The 12,659-nt window shown below is 37.8% G+C and overlaps 1 protein-coding gene across 6 annotated transcripts in view; it reads left to right on the top strand.

Moving 5' to 3' along the window:
• The window catches only part of NR2C1 (nuclear receptor subfamily 2 group C member 1), a 52,578-nt gene that overhangs the window by 16,437 nt on the left and 23,482 nt on the right, over positions 1-12,659 (top strand). For all 6 annotated transcript variants that reach the window (XR_004275132.1, XM_032298247.1, XM_032298254.1 and 3 more), the window contains exons 5-9: positions 317-496; positions 1,512-1,659; positions 1,747-1,837; positions 6,554-6,735; positions 9,324-9,489. Coding sequence is in view for 5 of the 6 variants with exons in the window: in XM_032298247.1 (XP_032154138.1) it covers positions 317-496; positions 1,512-1,659; positions 1,747-1,837; positions 6,554-6,735; positions 9,324-9,489 (767 nt within the window). In the remaining variant the exon portion in view is untranslated. The remainder of the gene's footprint in view (positions 1-316; positions 497-1,511; positions 1,660-1,746; positions 1,838-6,553; positions 6,736-9,323; positions 9,490-12,659) is intronic.

The following is a 12,659-nucleotide window of genomic DNA, read 5'->3' as shown; positions in this document are numbered from 1 at the left end:
TCTCTAAAAAAAGTTAAATAAAAAAACTGGTCGGGTGTGGCGGCATAAGCCTGTGGTCCCAGCTACTTGGGAAAATCCCTTAAGTCCAGTAGTTCAAAGCTGCACTGGACTGTGATCGTAGCATTGCACTTCAGTCTGGGCTGCAGAGCATCTCTAAAATAATTACAATAAATAAAAATAACTTCTAAAAATGTTTTTCATGTCAGAAGCTCAAAAATCAGTTTCATCCCATGTGGTTTAAAGGGGAGCAGTTGGCTTATTTCATTTCTGTTCTGAAATAACGTGATTTATATTTTCTTAAACATTTTATCTCTAGGACGTCATTATGGAGCAGTAACTTGTGAAGGCTGCAAAGGATTTTTTAAAAGAAGCATCCGAAAAAATTTAGTATATTCATGTCGAGGATCAAAGGATTGTATTATTAATAAACATCACCGAAACCGCTGCCAATACTGCAGGTTACAGAGATGTATTGCGTTTGGAATGAAACAAGACTGTATGTATTAGCTTTTAAGCAGAAAATACTTTTTAGGGATTCCAGCAAACTGGAAGAGTATTCAAATTAACAAGTTAAAATATGTCAAATATGTATACTTTTTAGTTTAGTTCTCCAACTAAAAATATAATACATAAATATGTAGGTATTTTTTATTCAACTAATATTTATTGAATGCCTGTGTAACAAGCATGTATTTGTAGTTTGTGTTTGGCAAAAAGCTTAACTAACTTCAGATACCAGTTTACTTTTTGATTTAACTACTAAAGATTAGTAAGATAATGACAATAGCTAGTATCCATTGAGCTCTCACTACGCTAGACACTGTACTTATCATGCATGTTAACTTACTCTCACAGCGATTCTCTGCAGTAAATACTGTGTTACCCATTTTACATTTGAGTAAACAGAGGTTGAGAAATCTGCTCAAGGTCATACAACCAATAAGTGGCATAAGCTGGCTTTGAATCCTGGCAGTTTAACAACCTTACTATACTATCTCCTAAATATTATGAGATAAAATTCTTATAAATATTACATATTAATTGTATTTTATAAAGAAAGACCAAGTAGTTGAATTACTTCTCAAAAATCTCCTGTCCTTAGTTAATAAAAGATCTACCTTAGGCTTTTTTGTTCCTTTCAGTATTAGTTTCAATGGATTAAATTTCACTTCATTTTTTTAAAGCACTCATGTAGATAGGTAAGTGACTCCTAACTTTAGTTCTTTCTTCTTGATGGTGAACTTTTAAAAAATAAGAGTTCCTTTACATTTCTATCACAGGAATGGGGAGCAGGGAGAGAATAGAGAATAAGTGATGCAAGCCAGCTAGTTTTACTAATCTAAAGCAACTTTGTTGAACTTACACATAATTTCTAGAGATTGATGGTTATCTTTGGAGTTTAGTATGATAGGCATGTCTCCTATTAGCAGCATTAAGCTTACCTACAGCTTACATTTATAATTGTCTATAAATCCTATATTGTGATATAATAGTTTAACACATTTTTGTAGCTGTCCAATGTGAAAGAAAACCCATTGAAGTATCACGAGAAAAATCTTCCAACTGTGCCGCTTCAACAGAAAAAATCTATATCCGAAAAGACCTTCGTAGCCCATTAACTGCAACTCCAACTTTTGTAACAGATAGTGAAACTACAAGGTAAAGTAAAACAGACACTGAGTAGCTGGTCATTTTGTTTTTCTTCCCAACGAAACTCAGGTTAAAATTTGTGCTTTTTTGTCATAGGTCAACAGGACTGTTAGATTCAGGAATGTTTGTGAATATTCATCCGTCTGGAGTAAAAACTGAGTCGACTGTGCTGATGACATCAGATAAGGTGTGTTTAGTACAATTTAAAGCTTTGATATTTTTAAGCTTTTTAAAATGTTTTCCTAATTACTTCCATTGCTTTGGTCAATTGCTTTGTTCTTAAAAAAAAAAAAAATACCTTGTAATGTGGAATTTTTAACATAAATTAGAAATGCTCAGCCAAGCATGGTGGCTCACGTCTGTAATCCCAGCACTTTGGGAGGCCGAAGCAGGTGGATCAACTGAGGTCAGAGTTTGAGACCAGCCTGACCAACATGGAGAAACCCCGTTTCTACTAAAAACAGAAAAAATCAGCTGGGTGTGGTGGTACATGTCCATAATACCAGCTACTCAGGCAGGATAACCTTGAACCGGGAAGTAGAGGGTGCAGTGAGCCGAGACTGCATCATTGCACTCCAGCCTGGGCAACAAGAGGGAAACTCTGCCTCAAAAAAAAAAAAAAATTAGAAATGTTCATAGTTTCACTAGGACGATTATCGCTTCAACATGAAAGCAACAAACACATACTCTTCCCTCATCTTGAAATAGAAGCCCTCAACAAAAAAAAATTACAAAAAAAAAAAAACAAAAAAAAAGAAAAAAAAAAATTAAAAAAAAAGAAAATAAAAAAAATAAAAGAAATAGAAGCCCTCAGTAAAAGACATTTATAGGTATAAAATTCTTAGTATTTATTTTATGTTCCCTTATAGATACGTTAGTGCTAAAATACTTAAAATATTTCAGGTAAAAATAAATTCCTAGCACGCCTCCATCAAAATATTTACTTGAGTCAAGAGGAGGAATAGGACTTCAAGAACTCTCCTGTTATATATTCAGGTCATCCAGTTCTCTTAGGGATTGGAGCAGCTTTAAGTTAGACCAGTGGTCTAAAGGAAAAACTGTCTGTTTATTTAGATTGAACATGTAGAGTTTCTGTACTTTTCAGAAACCCTTTATAAGAACAAGAAGCAAAAATTTATCCTGAAAACTTATATCTGCAAACAGATTTTAGGAAGCCTGCAGTCAGGGTTTATCTCAGCCTGTGATGGGGTTTTTGTTTATTTTTGAAACAGGGTCTCCTCTGTCACCCAAGCTGGGGATGTGGTGGTGGCATAATTATGGCTAACTGCAGCCTCATCCTCTCAGGCTCCAGTGATCCTCTCACCTAAGTCTCCCAAGAAGCTAGGACTGCAAGCACGTGCCACTGTGCCTGGCTAATTTTTTCTATTTTTATAGAGACCCAAGTCTCGTTGTATTACCAGCTGGTCTCAAACTCCTGGGCTCAAGTGATCCTCCCACCTCAGCCTCCCAGATTGCTGGGGTTATGGGCATGAGCCACTCTGCCTAGCCAGGATCTGGTTTCATATAACCTATAAGATTATTTGTCCTGTTTATTGGAAGATTTGTTATATATTTGTCACTTGATGCTTTAAGGGACTCTAAATACTTGGGCTCTGAAATCAAATTTCATCTATCACTTACTAGCTATATAACATTAGGGAAGTTATTTGACCTCTCAGTGCCTCACTTTCTCATCTGTAAAATAAGAGTAATAAGAGTATCTCTTGGCTGGGCGTGGTAGCTCACGCCTGTAATCCAAGCACTTTGGAGGCCAAGGTGGGCGGATCACCTGAGGTGGGGAGTTCAAGACCAGCCTGACCAACATGGTGAAACCCCGTCTTTAAAAAATAAAAAAGAGTATGTATCTTACAGATTGGATGTTAGCATGTAATTGCTAGGTGAGGCATTTGGCCTCTTGCCACGTATTTTAGAAAACTTAGCCCTGTCTACATGATTAGCCTTGTTTACATGATTCAAGGTTAGAATGATAATTGGTTTTATTGACATATTAACTCCTTTAGGGAAGGAAGGGAACTAGGTTTCGTTGACAAACTACTCTGCCCAGACACTGTGCTCTCTTACGTATCTTTGTATTAAATTGTTATGACAACCTGACATAAGCATCTCTGACAAATGGCCCCAAAACTGTGAAGTCACAAGATGAAATTTTTCCATGTTGGCTAAGAACTTCTTTTTTGGGGCAAAAACTTAAGAATCTAGTTAGATATGTTGCTAGATAGAAGAGAATATATAAACTTCTAAGTTTTAGGTGACTAGTAAAGCATTTAAAAATTGTAACTGACGTACTTTTTATTCAAATATAAGAAAACTGCTTGGAGTGGAGCTTAACATTGTGGGCTTTTCTGGGCACAGTGGCTCAAGTCTATCCCAGCAACTTGGGAGGCTGAAGTTGAAGAGTTCCTTCAGGCTAGGAATTTGAGACCAACCTGGGAAATAGCGAGACCCTGTCTCTAGAAATAATAAAATTAGCCAGGCATGGTGGTACATGCCTGTAGTCCCAGCTATTTGGGAGGCTAAGACAGAGGATTACTTGAGTCTAGGAGTTCGAGGCTGCAGTGAGCTATGATCCTGCCACTGCACTCCCATCTAGGCAATAGAAGTAAGTGTCTCTAAAAAACACTGTCTCTTAAAAAAAAAAAAAAAAAGCATAGACTTTTGCAGTCAGACAGTCCTGCCTCTACTATTTGGATCATTCTTCTGGTTGGTGATAGAGAAATAGTGATTTCTGTTTCACAGGGGTCTAATGGGGGTTACATAAATGCATATATAGGTATTAATTCTGTAAGAACTTGGTAACTGGTAGGGTTTCCAGTAAATTATTTTTGGACCATTGATTAATTTGGAGAGAGCACAAACATTGTTTTATTCTACTGATTCACCAAAATAAGTCTCACATAAATTGAAGAATTGTTACAATAAATGAAACATGGGAATGTATGTGTTATTTTAGGATTACGAACACTAAAAAGAAAATCTGTGACGAAACGATTAATCAAAAAGATATCACTAAGGGGTTGTGTCAGTAGGCCATAGGAGGCAACGTAAAAGGCTTCTCCTTAGGTTAGGATGGGAAAGGAGTTACAAAAGAATTAAATAAATTTAAATCAAATATATAAAACATCAAATAGATGAAAACCTATGAATTAAAAATTATACTCAGAAAAACTCATTTATCACAATTAGAAATGGCTAGGGTATCAACTTCTTGCTCTGAAAATTGGTAACTAAAAGAAAAATAAAGTACCTGCCTTTCCTATACAAATTATAATTCTGGGTTGTGAAAGAGTTGAGAGAAAATTCTTTTTTATGAAAGAATTGTAGGGCCGGGCGCGGTGGCTCACACCTGTAATCCTAGCACTTGGAAGGCCGAGGTGGGTGGATCACCTGTCAGGAGTTCAAGACCAGCCTGGCCATCATGGTGAAACCTCATCTTGAAAAAAAAAAAAAAGAATTGTTGCTAATGCACAAATAATGTATACATTTTCAACAAACATTACAAAATGAAGACAAGCCAGGCATGGTGGCTCATGTCTGTAATCCCAGTACTTTGGGAGACTGTGGCCGGTGGCTCACTTGGGCCCAGGAGTTTAGACCAGCCGGGGCAACATGATGAAACCCCATCTCTACAAACACTACAAAAATTACCTGGACATGGTGGTATGCACCTGTAGTGAGGAGGCTTAGGTAGGAGGATTACTCGAACCCAGGAGGTGGAGGTTGCAGTGAGCTGAGATCACACCACTGTACTCCAGCCTGGGTGACAGGGTGAAACTGTGTCAAGAAAAAAAAAAAAAGACAAATAGAAAGTATGTCATGTTTAACAAAAGATCAGTGTCTTACCTATGTAAAGAGAATTTTCAACTCCAGTAACAAAAAGTGAAGAGAATAATGGATAACTGATCTATTTCTTTTAATTTTTTGTGTTTAACACATTGCCTTTTAACACATTTAATTAACACAGTGTCTGGCAAAAGTTGGCATCCTAAGAAGTCTGTTCAGCTATTCATTTTCCCTATTTCCCCTACTTTTCACTAGTATTCTTTACATTCCATGCAAGTTTATAGTTTATATAGAAAGTTTTAGAAATTGTACTCAGGAGGCTGAGGCAGGGAGGATCACTTGAGGCCAGGAGTTCAAGACCAGCCTGGGCAACACAGCAAGACCCCATCTCTAAAAATGAAAAAAAATAGCCAGGTATAGCAGAGCACACTTGCAGTTTTAGCTGCTCAGGAGGCTGAGGCAGGAGGATCACGTGAGCCCAGAAATTTGAGGATGCAGTGAGCTGTGTTCCTGCCACTGTATTCTAGTCTGGATGAGAGAGAGAGATCTTGTCCCATTAAAAAAAAAAAGTAACATATAAACATTGCTTATGAAATGCACCTGATGTTTTTTTTTGTTTTTTTTTTTTTTTTGAGACGGAGTTTCACTCTTGTTACCCAGGCTGGACTGCAATGGCGCGATCTCAGCTCACTGCAACCTCCGCCTCCAGGGTCCAGGCAATTCTCCTGCCTCAGCATCCCGAGTAGCTGGGATTACAGGCACGCGCCACCATGCCCAGCTAATGTTTTGTATTTTTAGTAGAGACGGGGTTTCACCATGTTGACCAGGATGGTCTCGATCTCTTGACCTCATGATCCACCCGCCTCAGCCTCCCAAAGTGCTGGGATTACAGGCTTGAGCCACCGTGCCCAGCAGGCACCTGATGTTTTTAAACTTGTATTTTCCTCAAGAAATTTCTGAAAGCTTAGAGCCCTTTAACTTTCCAGGATAATTTATCATACTGTTCTTTTCTTTTGGCATATCATAATCTATATTTGGATATTTCAGATTGAAAAATATGCTGATACCAATTCACAGAATTTTAATACCCTTTTTTTTTAAGGCTGAATCATGTCAGGGAGATTTAAGTACATTGGCCAGTGTGGTTACATCATTAGCGAATCTTGGAAAAACTAAAGATCTTTCTCAAAATAATAATGAAATGTCTATGATTGAAAACTTAAGCAATGATGATACCTCTCTGTGTGATTTTCAAGAAATGCAGACCAATGGTGATGTTTCAAGGTAAGGTCTCTTTTGATTACCAGTACCCTTTTGTTTACATGTCTTTCAGTATTTCTTAAAAATATTTTTGTCTCAAATTCTATTTATAGAAGTTTCCGAAAACAAATACAGGTTAATTATCCCTTATCCGAAATGCTTTGTTCAGACCAGAAATGTTTCAGGTTTCAGATTTGGGAATGTTTGCATTGCTCTGGGTATCATGCATGCCTTTCTGACCTTTTCAAAAATATCTTTACACCATAGAGAAGAGAATATGCCAAAAAAAAAAAAAAAAAAAAAAAAAACCAGTGAGTAATGCACATAGGTTTTAGCTCCTTATGGGGAATCGGGGAACCTGCCATTGGCATATCTGGCCCGAACATGTGCCATTTTATTATCCTTAATGGGCGTGCTTGCTTGGGGGAATCTGGGCATGTACAGAAAAGATTTTATCTCAGCTGGTCTTTTTTCCCTTGGGGACAGGGAATAAGCACTAAATACACTGTTATGCACATGCATTTTGACTGAATCCATTATGAGAGATCAGGTATGAAATATCCTCTTGTGGCATCACGTTGGTGCTCAAAAAGTTTCTGAATTTAGAACATTTCAGGTTTTAGTATTAGGAATGCTCAACCTACATTTCTGTTCTCACTTAGAAAATTTAAGGCATGGTAAGTTTTAACTGAAAACCTACATTCAGTATGAAAAGTTATATTCTAAATAACAAAATCAGTAAGTGAATATTATAAGATTAGAAATGTAGTCTTAAAATTTAGGAATTGTTTTCTTCTAAAGATAAAGATGTGTGTGAAGAGTGAAACATTTATCTTTCTAGGCAATCATATTGATCCTGCTTTTCAATTTCTAGTGATGAAAATTAATGTAAAAGACTTAGTTTAACCAACTGAGTTGTAATATTAGTTTAACCAACTAAGTCTTTTACATTAATATTCAGTTTTAAGTTACACTTGAAGAAAGTAGCATCAGAATTGTTTTTCATTCTATAAATACTAATGCTTAGGATACAGAAACAATTTCTTCAGGCTTTTCCCACACTACGTTTATCATCTAAAATATTGAATAAGCTGAACACATTATTTGTTCAGGAGGCTGAGGCAGGAAAATCACTTCAGCCTGGGAGTTTGAGTCAACCAGCAACTAGACCCCATCTCTAAGAGAAAAAAAAAGATAGTGATAACTATATACTGATTTGGCCAGGCATGATGGGTGAACCCTGTTATCCTACCACTTTTGGAGGCCGAGGTGGGTGAACCACCTGAGGTCAGGAGTTCAAGACCAGCCTGGCCAACATGGTGAAACCCCATCTCCACTAAAATTGAAAAAATTAGCTGGGTGTGTTGGCGCATGCCTATATTCCCAGCTACTCCGGATGCTGAGGCAGGAGAATCGCTGAACCTGGGAAGTGGAAGTTACAGTGAGTCACGATCATGCCATTGCACTCCAGCCTGGGCAACAGAGCGAGATGCCATCTCAGAAAACACCACCAACAACAACATATTATATATACATATGTATATAATTACTGAATAAATGTAGTATTCAGTAATGAATTACATTTAAGAGTCACAATAAGTAGTACTTTGTTGAACATGAGATTTTAAGAAAGTCTAGGAGGCCTATTGTTGAAAAATAAGCAGAACTATTTTGAGTAATTATTTGCTAACATTAGTTCATCATTATTCTAATATCAAATTGTTACAGTTTAGATTTAGCTACGTGACCACACATTTTAAAATGCTCTCTGCCTGGCTGCAGTAGCTCATGCCTGTAATCCCAACACTTTGGGAGACCAAGGCGGCAGGATTACTCGAGTCCAGGAATTGGAGACCAGCCTAGGCAACATAGTGAGACGGAGTTTCTACAAAGAATTTGAAAATTAGCCGAGCATGGTGCTGCACACATGTAATCCCAGCTACTCGGGAGGTTGACGTCAGAGGATCGCTTGCTTAAACCCAGGAGTTCAGGATTACAGTGAGCCATGATCGTGCCACTACACTCCAGCCTGAGTGACAGTGTGACAAAATAAACATGAGTAAAATGTTTTCTGAATTTTTAAATAAAATTTAAGACCTACTGTACTGTGTATATTAAAGTCAACATAAGTTCTTACCCTTGTTCTAAGTAACTTTTGTATACAAAATAAATGGGCTAATAGTCTTGTGTGTCAAATATATAATGTATTTTAAAAATGATTAATTAAAAACGATTTTGTTTGAGACAAGGTCTTGCTATGTCACCCAGGCTGGAGTACAGTGGTGTGATCATAGCTCACTGCAGCCCTTCCCTCCTGGGCTCAAGCGACAAAATATATAACTTTTAAAAGCCTGTTGTCATACGAAAATATAAAGATGTTTCTCCCCCTTAATTATACAAGATTTTAAAAAGACTTTAGGCCGGGCATGGTGGTTCACGCCTGTAATCCCCGCACTTTGGGAGGCTGAGGCAGGAATATCACTTGAGGTCAGAAGTTCTAGATCAGCCCGGTCAGTTTTTTAGGCTTAAATTTTAATTCTAGAATCCTGTATAGAGTTGTTATTTTATTGTGGTGTTTGGTCAGGCTCATGGCTTCTGATGTCTTCTTACAGGGCATTTGACACTCTTGCAAAAGCATTGAATCCTGGAGAGAGCACAGCCTGCCAGAGCTCAGCAGCATGCATGGAAGGAAGTGTACACCTCATCCCTGGAGAATCAAGCATAAATTATACCGAAAAAGAGGGGCCACTTCTCAGCGATTCACATGTAGCTTTCAGGGTATTTCTATATGTTTTTTTAATTTGTATGTTGTATTGCTTGATTTTGATCCACCTTTCAAAAATCAAAGTATGTTTTGTTGTGCTTTTAAAGTCAGAAATATCCCTGATAGAATTTCAAAACAGCAGCTAAAACATACTCATCTGGGCCGGGTGTGGTGGCTCATGCCAGTAATCCCAGCACTTTGGGAGTCCGAGGCTGGCAGATCACCTGAGGTCAGGAGTTCGAGACTAGCCTGATAAACATGGAGAAATCCCGTCTCTACTAAAAATACAAAATTAGCCAGGTATGGTGGCACATGCCTGCAATCCCAGCTACTCGGGAGGCTGAGGCAGGAGAATGGCTTGAACCCGGGAGGTACAGGTGGGTAAGCCAAGATCATGCCATTGCACTCCAGCCTGGGCAACAAGAGCAAAACTCCATCTCAGTAAAAACAAAACAAAAAAAAACATACTCATCTGGATACATAAACAAAATTTCTTCAGGCTTTCTGTTTATCAAGATACCAAATAAGCTGGGCATGTTAGTGCACATCTATGCAGGAGGCTAAGGCCTTTTGCATGTGTTGCTTTTGTTCAATGCCTAACTACTGTTTTATAGTAAATCAATTAAGACCCAGATATTTTGCTCTTACCATAGTAACTATAAGACTCCATTTGTTATGTATCACTCTAATTAGCTGGCTTTCTGCATTATTATAAGATACAAATTGGCTAGGTGCAGCGGGTCCCACCTGTCATCCCACTACTTTGGGAGGCTGAGGCCAGAGGATTGCTTGATCCCAGGAGTTTGAGACCGGCCTCTGCAACATGCCAAGACCTCGTCTCTATTATAAATAAAAATTACGTAATAAATTAAAATTTTAAAAGATACAAATTATTTAATACATTTTAACTTTTAGATTTTAACTTACACTTTTTAGCCACTTTGGAGAAGGTACATTTGTAATTTGTTTTGTTCCCCTAAAAGTAATGGCAACAATTGCAATTACTTCTGCATCAACCTAATTATGACAGAAATAATACATGCAGAAAACTAGAAATAATGTAGAAGACTAGAAAATCACTTTCTACTATTTGATTTGTCATTCAATAATGCTTGGATAGAGTTATAGACATGCTCACTGTGGAGACCCCACATTAAGATCCTATTGTTTTGACTCCTCCATTTTAACCACTTAGCTAAGAATACTGTTAGCAAGATGTATGCAAAGGGATTGAATCCATATAGATTTCACTTAGCAATATATAGCAGCCCTGGAATGCCTGAGGGTGACTTCTCGTACTTTTACGATAGATTATAAAAGTCCATGGATTTCTTAGAAGATGTACAGCTATCAAATAAATGCGTGTATCATTAGTAGAAATTGTGAGTGCAAAGTAATATTTGTATTTATAAAATTCACCTTGATAGAAACAGCCACAGAGAAAACTCAGTGGCTTAAAATAGTATAATTTGATGTCGTCAATAAAATAGATCAGTGAAGAAACTTTTATGTAAAATTTTACCAAAGAAAATTTACATGGAAAAAATTACAAAATTTTTTTTACACTCTACAGGAAAACTTAATGTCATTCTAAAAAATTATGGTAAGATTTATGGACAAGGGTGGAGCAAGGCAAAACTTGATTCTTCCCTTTGTTCTTCCTTATTCTAAATAAAAAACTTGCTTTTGTTTTCTTAGGTTTATGTTCTGCTTTGGATTTAAATGGGAGGAAGGATGAAATGAGATGTAGAAACAGGACCCATTGTGAGGGAAAACGACAAAGTGCTCTTTAGAAAGTAGGGGTAGTTTACCTGTTTATTGTTGATGTTGGTCCTCACAGTTTTTGATGTCTTGAAATGTTTTGGACAGAAGAATTTGGCAAATTAGAACTTTTTTTTTCTTTCTAGGATTGGCTTTTGTCATTCCATTTTGTCTTCCTGAGTATCTGCACAGTCAGCACTTACAAATTTTGTTGCTCTCCTGCAAAGGACTGCTCCATTTTTCTCGGAGTCTTACAGCCATGTGAAGTCAAATGTTTTACTTTTTAGTGATTTCCCCACTTAGCTGCTAGAGTCTGGTAATTTCATGGTTCTCACATTGAAGTTTTCTTGTCATGGGTTTCAAGACCTTACATCTGGAATCAAACCCCTCAGTCCTCTCTTACTTGCTGAGTTGAATAACATTTTGTTCCACTGTTGCATTTCTACATACACTGTAGTTTGCAGCCTATTTTCACATACACTCTTTCCTTTGAGCCTCACCACATCTGTTGTTAGAATTTTTAATTTTTTCTTTTTGAGATAGAAGTTTAGTGGCATATTTACAGCTCACTGCAAACTCAACCTCCTGGGCTCAAGGGATCCTCCTGCTTCAGCCTCTCATGTAGCTGAGACCATAGGCATGTGCCACCACACCCAGCTAATTAAAAAAAATGTATTTGTCGACATAGGATCTCACTTTTGCCCAAGTTGGTCTCATATTCCTGGCCTTAAGCAATCCTCTCACCTTGGCCTCCCGAAGTGCTGGGATTACAAGCATGACCCACCACACCTGGCAGTGATAGAATTTTTACTCTCATTTTGTGGCTGAAGAAAGAGATTTAGAGATTTTTAGTATCTTGTTCAAAGCAATCTTGGTAATAAGGAGAAATCATCTAATAATGAAGCTTGAAGTTTGATTTTGAAAAATCAAAGGCAATAGTAATAGTTAAGATTTTTATTGGCTGGGCATACTGGCTCATGCCTGTAATCCTAACACTTTGGGAGGCCTGCACGGGCAGATCACCTGAGGTCAGGCGTTTGAGACCAGCCGTGCCAACATGACAAAACCTCATGTTTACTAAAAATACAAAAATTAGCCGAGCTTAATGGCACATGCCTATAACCCCAGCTACTCAGGAGGCTGAGGCAGGAGAATTGCTTGAACCGGGAGGTGGAGGTTGCAAGTGAGCCGGGATCGCACTGCTACACTCCAGCCTAACCAACAGAATGAGACTCCGTCTCAAAAAAACGAAACAAAAAATCTAGGCGAGGTGGCTCACGCCTGTAATCTCAGCACTTTGAGACGCCGAGATGGGCAAATCACGAGGTCAGGAGATTGAGACCATCCTGGCCAACATGGTGAAACCCTGTCTCTACTAAAAATACAAAAAAATTAGCCGGGTGTGGTGGCGCATGTGTGTAGT

The sequence above is a fragment of the Sapajus apella genome, unplaced genomic scaffold, assembly GCF_009761245.1.
Source record: "Sapajus apella isolate SASKATOON/1434 unplaced genomic scaffold, GSC_monkey_1.0 scaffold2, whole genome shotgun sequence".
NCBI classification, from domain to species: Eukaryota; Metazoa; Chordata; class Mammalia; order Primates; family Cebidae; genus Sapajus; species Sapajus apella.
The sequence above is the reverse complement of the archived record's forward strand: the minus strand, read 5'-3'. Positions and strand labels throughout refer to the sequence as shown.